This window comes from Protopterus annectens, chromosome 6.part1 (genome assembly GCF_019279795.1).
Source record: "Protopterus annectens isolate FY-2018-M chromosome 6.part1, PAN1.0, whole genome shotgun sequence".
In the NCBI taxonomy this organism is placed as follows: domain Eukaryota; kingdom Metazoa; phylum Chordata; order Ceratodontiformes; family Protopteridae; genus Protopterus; species Protopterus annectens.
This window is the reverse complement of record NC_056738.1, coordinates 573,986,053-574,005,062: the sequence shown is the minus strand read 5'-3', so window position 1 is coordinate 574,005,062 and position 19,010 is coordinate 573,986,053. Positions and strand designations below refer to the sequence as shown.

Below are 19,010 nucleotides of genomic sequence, written 5' to 3'. Positions count from 1 at the left end.
GTGTTCTAAAATATCCTTTACTGAGTTTTATTTCCATTTGCCATTTTATTGCTGATCCTTCATCATTTCCCAAATATTTATACACTCCCTCTTGCTCAAGTTCATTTATATCACATTCTTGTCCCAAACTGATGTTTTCTTGGTGCTGCAGTTTTCCTGCTTTAAAGGTTGCTTTTGCACATTTATCAAGGCCAAATGATGTTCTTGTCAGTTCCTTATCTGATGAGCTATGCAGTTTTAAATCATCTACAAAGAGACGATAGAAGTCTTTACACTTTTGCTTTCTGAGAGCCAAATTATAGCCATGACCTAATCTACTAAGCAAACAGCTTAATGGGTTAAGGGCAAGGCAAAAGAGCAGCGGTGACAGAGTCTCACCCTGAATTATCCCCCTTTGAATTTTTATCCCTGGAATAATCATTTGTCCTTTATCATGGAACTGAAGAGTGGTTTGCCACTGTTTCATGGTTGCTTTGATGTAGTTGTTCAGTGTAGGGTGTATCATATACATTTTAATCACTCTTTTATTTATGAATATGGGATACTGTCAAATGTTTTTTTTGTAGTCTGTCCATGCCATACTTAGATTCTTCCCCTTTTTACAGTTCTCCACTATGACTTTATTTAACAACAAATGATCCTTTGTTCCATATGACTTTGTTTTATTACCCTTTTGTTCTATTGCCATAATTGAATTTTTTTATAAATGACTATAAACTCTCTCAGCTTCAATTCCAGTGTATAGTTTATATGTCGTCAGAAGGTAAGTTATTGGTCTGTAGCATTTAGGGTAGCTTGCAGGTTCACTCTTAAGTAGGAACATGGTTTTTCCTGTTGTTAGCCAGGCTGGTGTCTGTTCAGGGTGCACATATAAATAGTTCTTACTCATGCCTAAATATTCGTGCAAAGATGTTAATATTTTTAGCCAGTAGTTAGGTACTGCATCTGGGCCTGGGGTTTTCCAGTCAGTGGCTTTTCTTAACTTTCAATCTCTCTGGCTGTTACTTCATCCCATTTCATATCCTGTATGTTTGAACTTCTTATTCTTTCTTTTACTACTTCCATCCATTTAGCAGCTTTATGTTCCATGGGATTTTCATAGATATTTCTCCAAAATGTATCTATTTCTTCTTTTTTGGTGGTCTTTCGATTCCTTTTACCTTCTTTCCAATTCTCTATAAAACTGCTTATTTTGTACTTTTCCTTTATACTTATCTGTGTCATCTAAGTTTTTCTGCTTGTGCTTATATTTTTCGTTTATTATTTGCAATACTGCACTATAAATCCTAATCTGTTATAATGCTTTGCATTGCTTTTATCACGTCTTTTAGAGTATTTTTGTTGATCTGTTCCCTCTTCTATACTTTTCTAACAGTGACCCTTCTTTTCTTAATTGCTTTACAGTTTTCTCTATTCGATACTTCCACGATGGCATTCAATTTCTCCCCATCCTTTCCTTTACTACCCTGTGTTCTTGTGGTAGGACTTTATCTGTTATTAATTTGGCTGTACAATAATGAATCCTATTTACTTCTGTTATATCACATGAATCTCTATGGACAGTCCTAATTACTGTGTTCATTTGTTTTATCAGACTTCTAACTTTTTGGGTTTTATTGACCTTCTGTAGTCTATTTCTTTCATTCATTTTAATGTGTCTGTCCATCTCTATTAAATCAAACAACTCTCTCATAGATTATTTTCTTCTAAATATGCATTCTTTGTTCTCCATTTCCTGAGGCAATCTATAGAAATTTCCAGAACATCTTCCTGTGCCATGTCCTCTTCAATTTTGCCCTGTGTCATCCATTGCTCTTTCATATGGGAACTCACTGGCCAATCATTCCAAGACATTGACTGTGTCAGAGTTGCCACAGTTTCCTGTTCTTTCCCTTGCTGTATAACTCCAACTGAACATTTGTACTGGTTTCCTATGGGAGGCTCCAAAGTATCTTGATATATCAACCGATTAGATACTTCCTGCTCCATTGTTTTCTCCTTAATTTGGTGTCCATTGCTCTATCCTGCTGTGCTGTTATCAGAGTTAAATTCTCTACACTAAATCCTTCACTTTGCAGGTAATCTATAACCTCAGTTTATATTTCTTTAACTTGTCCATTACTAATCTGCTCTTCTACTTTTACTCTGTTTTCTTATTTTTTGTATTGTAAAATTTTCCATATCCTGATGTCTGTGCCTGTATTTCTCTTCAAATATCTTTGGTGTTTGTACCATGAGGGAAATGCACTGGTATCTCAGATCAGTCTGAACTCAACATCTACGCACTGATTTTTCAGATTCCAGTTCTGTGATGTGAAGAAGGATATTGGATGGTGGATATGCCAGATAGCTTGTAATCTAGGTTATCCATTCTCCCTTCCAACCCCCATCAAATCAGTCACCACAGGCACTTCAGATTTGGAGTGGGCATTGATTTCAAAAGTTGTACAAGTGCATGCTCTGTGGAATTCTGCAGAGACAGGAGCACATACAAGTCAGAGAGATGTCTGTTATCAACACTTTGAAGGCCTTGAATCAACTCTGGTCTCCAGGACTTCTACTAGCATACACAAACACCACCAAGGTGATGTGATGCAAATGCAAACAAGAGAGTACAAAATCCTATCCCCTTTACAGACTGGCTGTGATGGCCTGGAAGGTAGCAATTTAGCTCATTCTCTCTCTCCATGTTTCATGCATACAGTGTGACTTTGTGGGAGCCCTGGAGTTTTCAGTTTCCCCCAAGACTGCATAGTCTTGTCATTAGTATATTTATAGTACTGTGTGAATGGGAAGTATGAGGGCTACCTTCCCAGTAAAATGCTTTCTTAGGTGTCGTACATGTGTTGTGTATATACAAAGTTGTAACCAATAAGTCGGGAGCTGAATATACTTTATTATTATTTACCTGTAGATCCAATGTGTAGATTTATCTGTCACTGCCACTATTTTTCCATACTCACACCCAAAAATCTCAACCCTGATTTCACAGAAAGTCTGATATTGTCTCGTATTTTTGGCCTGTTCATAAAATCTGTGATATTCTTGCAAATCCTTGAGGACTGTATTCCCTAAATAATGACAGATATTTCACTTTCAGATTTCATAGCCTTCAGAAAATTCATGTTACTCAAAACCTGTTATTCAAGCAGCTTTCTAAAAATATAATAGCAATTTGTAAAATCTAAGACTGGTTTTGGGCCTTTGTTTTACATTTTTGGGGTCTACCCTTGATTATTTAGCTAAGATGTTGCACAACCTAACAGCATGTACTTCACACTATAAACTTCAGCCATTATAGGTTCATCAGCCTCATTCCTTCTTATGTCTCTGCTGATTCCTGTACTCCAAATCTTGCTTTATAACCAGCATTTCTACCTGTTATGGACATTAAGACCAAAATGTGAAGGCACATCACTTTTTGTAAGGTATTTTACACAAAATTTAGTATGTTCCTAACCCTACCCCCCACATACACACACATCACAAACCTGTTATATACATTGAGTTATAAGCTTACCACTTTCCCCATGTACAAATAAACAGTAGTCATTGTATCATATAGTATTACCTTGTTGGTATTTGCGTACAATTGAGTTGTGAAGTACAAACACTTGCAGTTGTACACATGCAGCAAACAAATCACTCTTCCCTTACTCACCGTACTCCCAGAAGTTTCACAGTTTTGATAAGTCTGTCCAATTTTTTTAACCATTATATAAACCTTTGTCTTGATGTTTAAACCATTATGCATAAAAGTGAACTTGCGCAATGGTGGAGATTTTTTTTTCCATGATCCTAAAAATTAAACCAAAGTAGGAAATACCTTCCCAGTGGTGTTTCTTCCATGTAGATGGCATAAACCCTTCATTGTCTCTGTCAATATATTTTATGTAGCAGTCTTGACTTTTCCTCAGTCTCTGCTCCTTCAGCATACACATAGAGTGCAGCCACTTCATCTGCATCTGACTGATGCACTGTCATCAGCAACAGATTACCAGTCACTTCTGTGTCCAAACCACTCTGTTTTTTCCACATCCTCTGCTGTCCAACAGCTCAGATTAGATCCCTTCCAAGGAATTGTGTAACACATATGGTTCCTCACAGAACTAAAACAGTGCAACTCACAATGGCATCCCCCTGTCAGAATTTACATGACTAAGGCTCCCATCAACAGAGTCCTATGGAGAATGTGAGAAAAAAATAGGGAAATGCATGTATTTATTTATATATTGACTGGTTTATTTTTATTTGTTACTGAGGGAAGTGGACTGGTGCTTCTTGAACCATTTTCAGACGCAATCTGGGCAATGGGTGCAAGGGTAAACATCATGTTTTTGGGATGTGGATGGAAATCAGAGAACCCAGAGATGGTTCATACAGACTTAGACTATGCAGAATTATAGAGTGATGAGGTCACAATTGATCCACAGATCATGAAGCTGAATGTCAGAGATCCTACTAGTAGGCTATGTAATTTCTTAGTCATATTACCCGTTTACCCGTAGTCAGTATGGATTCCACCTTGTGTCTTCCCTGGCAATAAGGTATATGCCCAATAGAACTATGCCAGTCTACAAATATGATATGGCAGTGCCAGGGACAAATCAGGTATCACACTTGCCTGGAATACCAGAAGGCTGCAAGTTCTGTTCCTTCTCCAGGTGATTGAACTGCTGATGATACAGTGCAACATGGAGGAGGGGCACCAATTGAAAATAATAGGGGAAGTTCTCCTGTACTCTGAACTAATTTCCCTTATAGTAAAAATACCACCCTGTGCTTACCCTGAAAAGAAGCCACCAGCCTGCTGGACTATCCCAGTCAACAGAGGATGGATGACTGAATGAATAAACAACTGCTCAGTCACATAATCTGCATTACTTCTCTATACAAGGGCTCTTGCTGAGCTCTCAGTCAGTTGCACATGCCTGTCATGAAGTGTGGGTAGATACATGAGATGATACAGACAACAGATAAGAGCTGTCTGGTTACATAGCACTGCACTGTGTACATAAGACAGGTAACCAAAGACACAGATGTTGGAAAATCAGACTTTAGTTATAGCAAGTGACAGACTCTATTTGGTCAAAGAGACTACTGGAGGGAGTATGGGGGAGGATAGCATGGAGTACTGGAAATTAAACTACTTACCAGAGTTGTGGAAAGATTTGTTATCTTCCTCCATTTCTGATGATGTGAAAGTCACCTGGCAAGGAAATAATCATGTGGTAGTTACTTAAAAAGTAATAAACTGTTAATTTTTGAAGATATGAATGCCACTGATCTTCCATTTCCTTCAGTGGCCAAGCACCGCAGTGAGTCCACATGCTGTCCCAATCACTGCTTCCTTTGGAGATGACATCCTGTCCATAGGATGGACATGTAGTTTTCTCACTGGCTGTTACCCATGAGCTTTTAGGTTAAGCTAGAAAGCCTGGAAGTAAAGTGATTATCAAGTAAAAAAATATTAGCATGCGGTCCATTTGTATACTATGAGCCAATAGGGGGTCGATTGTTAAATGCCCTGCGATGTAATTCAGCATTGATTTTAAAAGTTGTTCTATTTAAGTTAATGAAGAGAAAGAGATCTCTTGAGTGACTGACTGCCGTTGTTGGACTTGCAGATGTGTAGTAGATCTAAAAAGATCCTGTTGGTATAGGCTTTGTTAGAGAGGCAGAGATTGACCCTCAGTAACCTATCAGATACCAAAAAGATGGAAAGTGCTTTGAGAAGATCAGTGAAGCTTTTGTGAGTTAGGCCCTTGATTTTCACAGTGAGAAGGCATTATAGTCACTGGAGTTTTGTCAGGTGATTGGACAGGTACATACCAAAAGGGCGCATTATATTCAGTGATTGGCCTAATGAGTGCAGAATACAGTGGAATGGCCAGTTCTCTGGACCTGGATGCCATGACCTTAAAAATAAGCTGCACAATGAAAGAGGGCTTTTTTACAGCAGTGGATATGTGGTAACTGAATGACTGCTGATTGGTTCTAATGTCCCTCATTACTGGGACTATTTGCAGGGGTGTGTTGTCAGTATGGTAGTTCTGGGGAATGTCATGTCAAAAGATATGGTTATACATTTTTTGGCATTTAGTTTTAGATCATGTCCTTGATAGTAGCTATTTCATTGCAAAAGGCCTTCCTGAGGGATCTTGTTATCTTCTAGAGAGTTTGTGATGGCACTACGATTATTACCTGCAAACCTGGTCAGCTATAAGCCTCTGAGAAGTACACATCAAACATTAGTAGCCCAAGGACCAAACCTTGCGGTACATCACTAGTGACAGACGTTTTTGTATCAAGTAGGTCCACTCACCCCTAATTTCCTGGGCTCTGCTTGTAAGCCAGTTTGCTATCCATTTACTTAATTTTTTAAAATCTGGATACGTTTATCAACTTTGCCGGAGTGGGAATGGTATTGAATGCCTTTGCAAAGTACAGACCTTCTGTGTGTACAGATTTTCCAATGCTTCTGGAATGTTTTCAGAGAAGTCAACCAGATTAAGTAGGCAGGATCTGCCCTTAAAACTGAAGTCAAGAGTTTGCACGCTGCTAATATCCTTATTTATTAATTCCATAATGACACCTTTCATAGCCTTATAGATGAGACTGATCAGGGTTATAGGTCTATAGTTACCCAGTTCAGTTGATGCCTCAGCTTTGTGCAGGGGAATAACTTTTAACAGTCCTCCACTCCTCCAGTGCAAACTCTGATTGGGGGCAGATATTGACTAGGGGGTGTGACATGTCTTGTTTCAGGCTGAATAGTGTTATCAGGCCCATAGAGGCAGTGTTCTTGGCCTTGCACAGTACTTTCAGGACTTGTTGAGAAATTTGAGGGTCTGTGTGGAAACCGGTATATGATCTGTAAGTATTTTGGGGTGAAGTTAGTGCTAAATTTATTCACTAGTAGATTAGCTATGTTCTCAGGATTAGAGTATGTGATATCATTTACTATTAGCTCTGCACAGTTTGAACATTATTTCTGAGGTTTCTAACATTGTTAAAAAAGGCTGTTGATTATTTTTTGCCTGGGTGGCTATTTTTACTGCATGTAGGTAATGTATGTTTCTGCTTATGGAAGTATTTTCTGAAAAGTGATTCTACATTTAGCTGCACAGCTCAGTAATGTAATTCCTGTGGTCTAGCCTCATATCAGAAAGAAAGTAGAGGAAATGTTAGAGAAGTTATGGAAAAAAGACATAATTTAAAATGTGCCAGGCTCACCCATGGATAAACCTAAAAACACTGGTGAAGAGAACATATGTATCGAGATGAGAACAGCCACACAAGCTGCAGATAAAAGAGAAAGAGACGCAACTTGCATCAGTAGTAGATTATGTAGTACATGCTTTAGTGAATCAATGTTATTTAGGAAACTGGAGGAAAGTTTAAATTTTCACCAATTTCAGTAACTCTCAAAGAACAGAGGCAAGGCCACTATTTCAGGGCACATAGGGCTGACAAGATATAAAAAAGCAAGAACTTTCCTGCAAGATCTGCAGTATCCGATATTTCAGCATGTGTTTCAACAGGTGATACAAAACATTAGAAGTTAAAGGAACTACAGTGATATAATAATGTATGGAAAAATGGAAAAAAAAGCGTGACAAACATGAAAATGTACTAAGCAGTCATTGAAAATGAGCTAACTAGAAAAAATATATAAATCTGAAATAATTAAATGGAATTGTATTGTTTAATACTCTTTGGAAGGTGGATATCATACAAACCCTTAAACACCATATATATATTTCTAGATGAGGTAGAAAGCATACTAGAAATGGTAAAATACAGCTCAACATTTATAAAAGACTTTGGTATCACCATAAGTTTAAGAGAATCTATGAAGAAAGATTTTGTATTTGAATGGTCTCAGAAATACAAATAAGCTCTAGAAAATTACAGCAAGTCCCAAACTTAGAATTATTCATGACACATTTTGATACACACTGTAGAATGAAAGTAGACATTGATGCTAATTCTGTAGTTTTTGGAGTATTCCGGAACAATTTTCAGGATGGGAAGAGAAAGGAAACTGTAATCTATAAAATAAAAGGACCACTTTAATAATAAGTACCCATAAGGCTAACCTGCTTGTTGAGGTCACATGGTTCTGTCTACTTTAGCAGTTGCCACATAAGTTAATTGAAAGGATGTGCATCCAACACTGGATTCTGTGTCTTTGTGGCATGCCACATTGTGGTAGTTGTATGTATATGATGTCATGTGTATTCTGAGTAGTGCAGTTGTGGGATGAAAGATTCAAATGTTACACTGTGTTTTATTACCTCAGAGTTACTGCACAGTAAAAATAATAATTAAAGGTGTGCTGCAGCAGAATTCCTCCCCACCATGCAGAATGACCAGAAATCAAGCAGGAGTTCTGTGATGTCGGTGTAATAAATAACTACACTCATATTTGTTAGTTCATCTTTTTTTATGGTACATCTGATACCATAATGGAGCAGAGTAGCATAACGCTTCTGCAGCTTTGTTATGCTGCTCTTTCTGACTCAAGTTTGCATTTTCTATATAGAACTACAGAGTATGCATTATCTTTACAGACAGAAGCCACTCACTGACCCTGATGTATATCCAAATTAATGATAAATTATTGAAAATGGCTTACCAAAGCAGAGCAGTATGAACATTTTGTGCATGCAGTGACATATCTTGCAGAGGGAAGCAGGTTTCCTAAGTCAGGAGGCTTCCTTGTAACACTTCCCCATCCATGGGAGCCTGTGCTCTGCCTGACCGTCATTGTTTTCTAATGCTGATATCGGACTTTCTTGGGGGAAGGAGGTTATAACTTGGCAGCAGAAAGAATTCCCTACCCAAGACCTTATAATTAAAATATGCATTACAGCTGAGAGTGTGGTTTTGTTATCTGCAAGATATGAAGATTGCTGAATGCATGGATTACTTTCATTCTCTTGTCTTTCAGTAATCCCTGCTCTGTTACATTTCATTATATCCTATATCAATGAAGTAAAGTAGTTTCCCAAAAGTCTAACCTCATCTGGTAGATTAGCTGCCCTCTCCATTGGGGTGGGGGGATATTTGGGAAAGCCCAATACTTGTCCAACCTCTGATGGAGGCCAAGAGTATGACAGGTCATCATCTTATATTACAATGGATGACAATAATATTTTGATGTGTTGCAGTTGCCACTGCCCCTTGCTGTGAACCTGACCAGCTGCTGCTGTACGAATGCATCTCCCATCTCCACCATTAGATCCCTTGCCCCACTGGTGCTGGTACTGAGTCATGATCAGGAGTAAACTCATGAGGATCCTGGGTGCCCCCTTAGCAAAGTACTATACCAGGGGTAACAAGATGGAGTAATCAGGTGGTTCACCTCATGATAATTTAATATATGACATAACAAAGAAGATTAACTGTATGATTAATAAATTCACATGCAATTACTAGTGTGTTCTGTTAGTGGTCAATACATACCTAGAATGTGCGTTCTCTGATTCAAATCAAAATGCTGTCAGCTGATAGTAGAAGAACATTTCAGACAACTAGCAGAGAATTGAATAAGTCTGCACAGGTTAAATTATGAACATAAGTGTGGGGTGTATGATCTTTATAATGCTGAGGAAATACTCACATTTAGTCTTTAAATTCAAATTTTGGTTGGAAAACTAAGTCGTCAAGTCTGAATGTACAAATAACAAATAACACTAGAGGAAATTGTGTAACATTCAAGGTCCTGAGCATTGTGAGACAAACTATAAAATGTTAGTACAAATGTTCATGATACTAAAACCATAAAAAACTATACACACCAAAACTGTTCTACAGAAACTCATTTTACAGTTGAAGCATTCATTAGATTTCAAAGCTTCAGCTGGGCTTTATAAGTAATGATATTAATTTTTGCTGTACACTCAACCCTTCATTCTAACTACACACATACAGTGCTAGCAGCATTTTTGTTCATCTGATGAGTTTTCATATGAGAGCAGGAATTCCTAGTCTATTATTTGGTAATATACAAGGTCCAGCATGTCCTCACCTTATATCATGACATAAGTCATACTTTACATATAGTACTAGCTAAGTTCAAAGCCTAGGTCTTGTTGTCATGATGTAACACATTTGTATTTTCTTATGTATACTACATTTTCTTTACTTTATTGATTATTATAATCTGTGCATTAAAATTTACTGTTACTCACGGAGCTTTTCTCCCTGGGCCTGCTCTGAAAAAGGACATGTGTCCAGTCAGACCTTCCCGGTAAACAAATGTTAAATGAATAAATAAATTTACTTGATAAACACATTGCAACTCCAAAGTTAAGGAAAATGCTTAAACAATATCTGCAAGGAGAAATAAATAAAAAAAAACAAAAAAAAAAAACACTTGCTACTGCTTAAGTTATCTCCAAATAACTTATGATTGCCATATCATTGACCTATTTTATAAAAATATTGTCACTGTAAAACGGAGATGTTGTACCTGATTCTCTCCCATTTTCCCTTCCCCAGGTCTCCCACTATCCCCATCTAATCCTCCTTCCATTACTTGTCCTGTTATTCGAATTTAACACATTACATTCATGTCAATCTTCCTCCTGTTTAACTACCTCATAGCTATAAAACCCTTCTCCTTCCTTACTTTAATTGCTACTTGTCAACTGTGTCATATAGATATAAACCTTCCCCTTCTTAACATTTACTCTCATGTTTCTTCATCTGTTTTATTCCACTTCCCACATGGCCACCTCATGTCTGTATTTCTTATCTGTTTTCAGTCTTTCATCACTTCATGTTTACAGGATGTGGTACTTCATCAAGTCCTATTTCATCAGTGGGACACTTCTGTAATTGGTATCTTAACTAAAAGCCTAAAAAGTCTTTCCTGGCTAAAGGGCAGGGGGCAAGCCACAGCAATTGCCATGAAAGGGTAATTTCTTCTGTACCCATTTAGTAAATATAATCCTCTGAATTCACATCACTCTGGAGAAGAGAGGCATAAATGCTTCAGTGTTCCATTGATAAGATCAAAGCCCAAATCAGTAGATATAAAGTCAACTAACTGTAAGTTGTAAGCGTGGCATATATTTAGGGTCTATATTAAATCAGCAAACGCTTAAAAAAAGCGAATGCTGATTTATCGACCCCATGTAAGCGAAAGCTTACAATCCCGAACACTTGGAACAGCAATTTTTTCCCCAGGGAAAAAAATCGCTGTTCCGCAAAAAAAATAAAATAAAATAAATAATACAAAAAAATAAAAACTTCAAAACATTACATAAAGTGGGGGGGCTTCACCCCCCACACCTCCCCTACTTAAATATACCAACTCCGAGATTGCACTACAGTGAGGAAAATGGCAAAGTAACAGAGGCGGCCAAACAATTTCTTTCCCAAGGAAAGAAATCGCTTATATGCTGTTTCGTGCTTTAAAGTTAGATCAAGATGCATTCGTATGATTGTGTCTTCAGTTATATAATAGGAACCCTATATTTGCTAATTTGTAGTTTCAGATTAAATTGGTGTATACATGGTTTTACATGATTGTGTTTCTTCAACACATTATGTACTTTTTGTTTGGTAGGTGGTCAGATAGTTGATTTCCATTCATATTGCTTTATTATTGATCATATGATGTCAACCACAATAGCAACAGACTATATAACAAACAAAATACTGGTCTTGTTAAAAATGCAAACCTCATATATGTTTTGAAAAATTTTACATAATTATAACTGCATCATCATTAGTTTCTGTTGGATAAGATAAGAATTAGCCAATTAATTAAGCAGTATTGCTAAACCGTTTTGTTTCAGAGACATGTTGTTTATGTCAAAACTTACCTGCCATTTTCTCTCTCTTGTTTGTCTGCTTATTCTTAAGATCTGGGACAGCCTTACAGAGTTGGTGACATCCTGTGGAAATTACAGCCAGTACAGGAAGCGCTTCGCAGAGTGTGAAGGCTTTAAGTTTCCCATCCTCGGAGTCCACTTGAAGGACCTTATTGCTGTACACGTTGCACTTCCAGACTGGTTAGACAAAGAGAAAACGATAGTGAACTTGACAAAGATGCAGCAGCTTTATGCTATTATCAACAACCTTGTTCTCATACAGAGCACACCACCCCCTCTCGATGCCAATACAGACTTAGTAAACTTACTGGTGGTAAGTGAACTCCTACAGCCTGCACTTCTTAGCAAAGTAATGCACAGAGCTTTTATTTGTGATCTTAGATTGGCTGATACATTTAATTTGTTTATGTTGACAGGATTGTGTTATGATGCCTAGAGCTTTTTGAGACTTGAATGAACAAGTGATAGGCTAAATTTATAAGCAGGAATTAAGCACAATGCAGCATTCCAACTCGCTCGGTATAGTCCATTTTTGTCACTTTACACCTGATAACTCAATAATCCCTCATGCCTTTTGCACTTTTCTGCAGAATGCTGCAATATGTTAAAGTGTAGTGCTTTAATAATGCCCACTTTATTTTGGCATATAATAGTAACAAAATGTAATGGGTCTGTTGAAATCAGATCAGCACTTGTCCTCTGCACTAAGGTGGGCCAGTTATAGACCCATAAGTCTCACTAGTCTCATATGCAAAGCCATGGAAAGAATTATTATGGACATGATCAGTAATGACATAGGAAACCCCCAGACACTGGAACTAACCAAATCTGGCTTTGTCAAGGGCAGGTCATGCCTACTCAACCTGGCAGACTTCTTTGAGAAGGTCTCCAAAGCAATGGATGAGGGCAAAATAGTTCACACTGCTTACCTTGACATGGCCAAGGCATTTGACACAATATCCCACTCTGGCATTGTTGGCAAACTCAAGAGGTTGTGTAGAAACCCTTATGTCACCCGGTGGCTAGCCAACTGGCACTCCATGAAAGGAAGTTAGAATCGGGGAGGCCACCTCTACAAAGTGGCCAGTCACAAGTGGAGTCCCCCTGGGATCGGTCCCAGGACTGCTCCATTTTGGCATTACAGTGGCTTCTGGCTAACTAAGTTTGCAGATGATTGCAAATTAGGAGCTGTTATTGTATCCTACACTGACACAAAAGTGCAACAGGAAAGGCTGACACAAACAACTGGTGAGAGAGCCATGGACTAAAACTAAATACAATGAAATGCATAATTGTATCCTTCGGGAAGTCATTCACCCCTGGTAACTCATATTGACAACATACCACACAGATCTGACCCAGTAGTACAGGACATGGGGACACACACAGACCGTAATCTGGCCTTTGACTGCCACATGTCTACAGGAGTGAGTAAATCATGTTGCACAACTTATAAACAAAGGTATGGCATCTAGGTCCAAGGAAGTCATTGCTCCACTGTATTCGGCATTCATCAGACCTGTTATTGAGTGCAGTGCCTCTTTGGTATGTGCCTAACCAGGCATATCCAACAATTGGAATGTCCACAGAAGTTCCTCACTAAAAGAATACAGGGTGTAAGTAACATGTCTTGTGCAGACTGCCTCAAGGCCCTATCCCTATATTTGGTCTACTACAGGCTGTTGAGGGGAGATTTATGCCTGGCATACAAGGCATTATAAGACCCCACTCTGATGGACCGCCTGCATTTCTTCAAAACAAATGACACCAGAATTACCTGTTCTGAAGACTTAAACCTTGCCTGTGATATAAAGAGGACCTGCTGTAGTGACAGGTATGTATCCGAGAGACTACCCTATCTGTGGAACAGCCTCCCCATCCATTTGAAGCATAGCTCCTCCCTAATCCAGTTCAATTGTAACTTGGACAGTTTGAGGGGAAACAAAGTTTAAAAAGGCTTGTATGGCAAGATAATTATTATTCGGTTATGGTGGATGTTAATTGATTATATACTAATATTCAACACGAGTAGGGACTTGAGGTGGTGGAAAATGTGATGGGAGAGGGACCCCACAGTTCCTTTTCTATTTCCCTTCTGGAATTTTGTCTGACACGCAATTATTTTTGTTTTGAGAATGAGGTTTTTTCTACAGGTGAAGGGTACAGCTATGGGGGCATGCAATCATATAAATGGGTGGTTTTGAAAGGAAGTGTGTGTACCCAACCAAATTTTACAATGAACATGAGATTTTATTTAAGAGATATATAGATGATTTGATTTTTATTTGTAGGGGTGTGTTGTGCATGCATTTCTGGAATTGTTTAAGGTTCTAAATGGTCATCCTCATGGATTCAATTTTACTTGTGAATTAAATAGTAAAAGTGCTAATTTTCTTGATGTTACTCTCTATGTAGAGGGGAAGATGGTTAAATATAAGCCATTTAGAAAGGAAACAGCAGTTAATAATTTTCTTTATGCAAAGAGTTTTCACACACCCCTCCCGCATTTGTTAGATTCATTGCCCTATGGGGAATTTAAGAGAATTTTTAATAATACATCAGATGTAGTATTGAGAGAACGTGGATTATGTTGGGTAGAAAATTAGGCTTAATGATCGAGGTTATACTGTAGGACAAATTAATATAGCTCTTAAATGTTTACTGGAGGATGGCAAGAGGAGTGTGTATAATGTTACATGACAAAATGGTGGTTTAAATGTGGTGAGAAGTATGGATAGATTATTTTGTGTTCCAAGATGTTCTCCTTTTTCTCAAATTTTGGAAAATATAAGGGATTTGTAGCATGTAGTGAGTAATGGTGAGGTAATAGTTTTTTTTTTTTTTCAATACACGTCGCATTCTCTTAGAAGAAATAATAAAGGAGAAATCTCAGAGATACTGCAGTCTTGGTCTTTAATTACAGCACATAGGACTTGCACATTACTTGGCACACATTAGGGCATATACCCTTAATGTGTTAACATTTAAGCCTGCCCTCATTTATAGGACCTGGGTCATAATCCATGCACATGTCATTATTTGTTAGTGCCTGTTTTGTGCTACCCCTGCCCTCCTTAAATGTGGAAGGTGGGTACTGTAAAGTCAGTAGAATAAAAGGCTGTCTGATCTCTAGATATCAGTTTCACCTCTCTACTTTAGATCTCTAACAGATAAACACCTAGATGTGCTATGCTGCTGTCTGATAATTAGTGCTGAAGAACACTCCATGCATTGTGCTGTTTGATATATTTGAAAGTTGCTCTAAATGTAGGCTTGATTAAATGAAGGTTTCTGTTTATACTAAAGATTTAAAATTAGAAACCATTTTAATTGTGAAGCTCAGAAATTTACAGCATGCACATCATTTTTTTGATGGAATTCACAAACTGTTAGCACTTGAGTTTTTGTGGGTGTGCATGCACAAATAGGAAAATGAAAGAATTAACCGATAATGCTTATGATTTTACTTTATAATCCTTTCTGTCTTAAACAGGAGGCCTTATTTTTTTTTTAACTGCTAACTGAAAGCCCATTGCAGGTACTACAGGCTAGCCTAAAAACCTAAATGTCTAATATAAGCATCCTTAGATGGTTGTTAATGCTTGAAATAGTTTAATTACTATAACATTAATTGTTGTGGCACTCCATGAAATCTGAAAATAATTTCTTAGCATGAACATCATATCTGGCCGTCATGTGTAGTGCATTATAGCTTTTAATCATAAATGCATACTAGTATCTGAATAATACATCTAATATGCAAAGTCTAAATAAATAAATCACAAGATAATATATTTAAAAACTGCTTACTTTCTAGCCATTTGGTTCAATATGGAGTTTGGATGATATCTCTTTAATTGACCACATTTGGTTGACTATGCAGATAATCCACAGGTGTGCAAGGTCAGCAATCTATGGGTAGGGGGATTGTGCGATTGTTTTATATAATTAACTATCAGGGGGTGGAGGCACAACCCCCCCCCCACATGGTGGATGATGATTTTTTTGTTTGTTTTTTAAGTAATGTTTGCTTGAACCAAGAAGCAACCTTAGCGCACGTGTACTAGGAAGTTGACGTTTCTGTTTACCATGTACAGTGGTTTACCTTCAGTTAAACTGAAGGTAAAATATACATATATATATATATATATATATATATATATATATATATATATATATATATATATCAGGTTTTCTAATGATTAGAAAATTGTTTTATGAAACTTTATAATTCCATTGGTCAAGACATTTCATGTGGCTTTGATATATTGCAAAGCATCCCCATAAACAAGAATAAGGCCATACTTTATCTTAGCCCTTTCTATTGGTGTTTGTCACATTAAAATATAAAACTAATTTCTAAAAGTGTGAACAGAATACAAAAAAGTCTACAGAAGCAAATTAAATTATATGATTGTTGAAAAAAATGATATTTCCGTGGTTTTAAAACTAATATAATCAGGCAATGATGTATAATACAGAGGAACATAATGCTAGATGGTATCTATTGTAAAGCAAACTGCATGCTGCCATCACCTTCAAGGTTCACCTTAAGAACCCCCAGCATATGCTGCAGGACAAATGAAGCAATTGAAATGGAACATAATTGACTGAATGCCTTTCATATATGACAAATCAAAAATGTTTATGACTTTGCACACTTGCTGGTACCTTGTAGCACAGCCATGCTGTGAGGAGGTGTAACTCTGGCATAAGTCAAAGTACGTCTGTGAAAATGAAACACTTTGCTTATGGAAGACAGTATTCTAGAATGCCAGCAGCATTCTGGGAATCACATTTAGGGATTATAGAAACAGTCTGTGAAACTAGTGACTCCAAAGTATAGCGAGTCTATCTATGACAAAAGCCACATAAGATAGAAAAAAATAATTTGTATATATATCATGTGTCATGCTTTTAGGACACAAGCTGCATTCTGGGAACCAGAAGTTTAAGTTTATGCAGGTCAAACACTATTAAAAGAACAAAAAAAAATTAATAGAAACTACTAATAGCTTACATACAACAGCATATAGTCAACCCACAACATAAAAAAATGTTTCAAATATATATTTCTTTAATGTCTGCATAAAACCAGCCTAAATGAGCAATTTCAAAGGCACTGAGGTATGAAGTTCTACATGTAAGGAGCCTGACCAAAAAAAAAACTGAGATGCCAATGTTAACCCGTTGAAATGTTAGCCATCTCTCTGATACTGAGTGCAAAAGCTACATACGGCAGTTGGGTGCAGTAAGCTCCTTCAGGTTAGAGAGACCCAGACCATGAATGGCAAGAAAACAAACTGTAGAATTTTGTAGATTATTCTATAATGAATAGAATGTTTGTGAAGGCTATGCAGATCAGACATAGTATTTTGGTAATGTAATGTGTCAGCAAGTAGCTTAGTTGTAGAGTTCTGAACCATCAGTAAGAAGACGAGTTTGTTATTGGTTAGTCTCAGGTGCAGGGCAGTGCAGTTATTTCACCTGGAAAAGATCAAGGCATGAACAACAATCAAGATATCTGCTTGGAATATTAAGTGCTTGATCCTCGATGCTTCTCAAATGGAAAGTTGTTGTCTTCATTACAGCTGACACCTTGTCCTGAAAATGTAAGTTGCGAGTCAAGGATGCTGCCGATATTTCAAACTTTACTAACAAATTCAAGCTTGTCATTACCACACATAATGTTAGTTAATGGTATGGTTGTGAAATCTCTCAGGGTTGCGTAAACAGCCAAGACCACCATGTGTGTGTGTTGGTCAATTTAATTGGTTTACAGTTGCTCAAGTATATATGGCTTCAAGGACATCAGCCAGGGAATAAATCCTTGCCACTGCTTCCTGCAGAAAGGAAAATAGATCCAAGTATTATCAACATAGGTTTGGTATTCCAGTCCCCTTGATTTTAACAATTCTCCAAAATGAAGCATATATACTGTGAACAATACAGGACCCAAAAATTAACCCTAGGGAGTTCTACAGCTGACGTGGTACAAAGATAACGTATTAAGTCCTGAACAGGCCCGAAGAGTGCAGTCAAACAAGTGTGAAGTAAACCAGTGAAGGACCATAGCAGAAATTCCACAGTAAGGGTAGAAATGTTCAATTAGGTGCTGTGGTGTACAGTGTCAGATACTGCAGAGAGATCCATGAGGATGTCTAGTGCCATGAGGAGATCAAGAAGAAGTCATTAGAGCAGTTTCAGTACTGTTACAAGTATGGAAGCCTGACTGGAACAGATCTGTTAGTTCATTAACTTTAAAATAGATGTCTAGCTGCTGTTAGACAAACTTGTCTAACCTTCCCCAAGAAGGGAAGGTTAGAGATTGAGCAGTAGTTACTTATGTTACTCATATCTAAAGATGGTTTTGTGAGAGTTATTGGTTAGGATAACAGAACCTCTTTCAAAGCTGAAGTAAGTATTCCATCCTTTAATGATATAACTGACATCTGATAAGTTACTGGAACCAGAACCCTGAAACTGACCATTACCGGCCTGGAAGGAAATAGATTCAGCCTGAATGTTATCCATCACAGATTGGAGAAAACAGCAGTGAACTCATTGAAGTTGGCAATACTTAAGAGAAACTAAGATGTGGTTTAAGTAAGAGAATTAATGACCGACCCTTGGGGTCAGCCAGGGGAAGAGCAAGCCTGATCGAGGCAATTTTGTCAGCAAAAATTGAAGCATAATCTCAAATTCTGAAGTAAAGCTTTCCTGATGACAAAACAGGCTGGGCTGCACAGTCTTCCCCACACACAAAGGAGTGCAGCTGATTGAATTAGGTCCTGAAAAGATCTCACTAGGCAGAACTTCTGACATTTTGTGATGCTCTGCGTGATGGGGGGCATAATGTACATCGGTCTTGTTTATTCCATTGTCATACTTTAATGTCAGAGATGCTTCAACTTGCACCCAGGTCTAGGCAAGATATGAAGACTACATTGACACGAAGGTTATCATCTGTTAGTTGAGAGTGGGCAGACATAGTCTGAAGCAAAGCAGTCCAGAGTCTATGAAGTGATATGTTGTCTTTCACTGGGGCATCCATTGAAGTAACACCACTCTTCAAAAGTTACTGAACGGTTGTATTTGAAAAAAGGTATGTACTAACTTGGTCAGCATTATGAGCAATGCACCAGATCAGGGGTCTATAAT

The 19,010-nt window shown here is 37.7% G+C and overlaps 1 protein-coding gene across 7 annotated transcripts in view; it reads left to right on the top strand.

The window, feature by feature from the left end:
- The window catches only part of RASGRP2 (RAS guanyl releasing protein 2), a 1,579,354-nt gene that overhangs the window by 1,338,694 nt on the left and 221,650 nt on the right, over nt 1-19,010 (top strand). For all 7 annotated transcript variants that reach the window (XM_044076007.1, XM_044076006.1, XM_044076004.1 and 4 more), the window contains one exon: nt 11,881-12,162. In XM_044076007.1, coding sequence (XP_043931942.1) covers nt 11,881-12,162 — 282 coding nt within the window. The remainder of the gene's footprint in view (nt 1-11,880; nt 12,163-19,010) is intronic.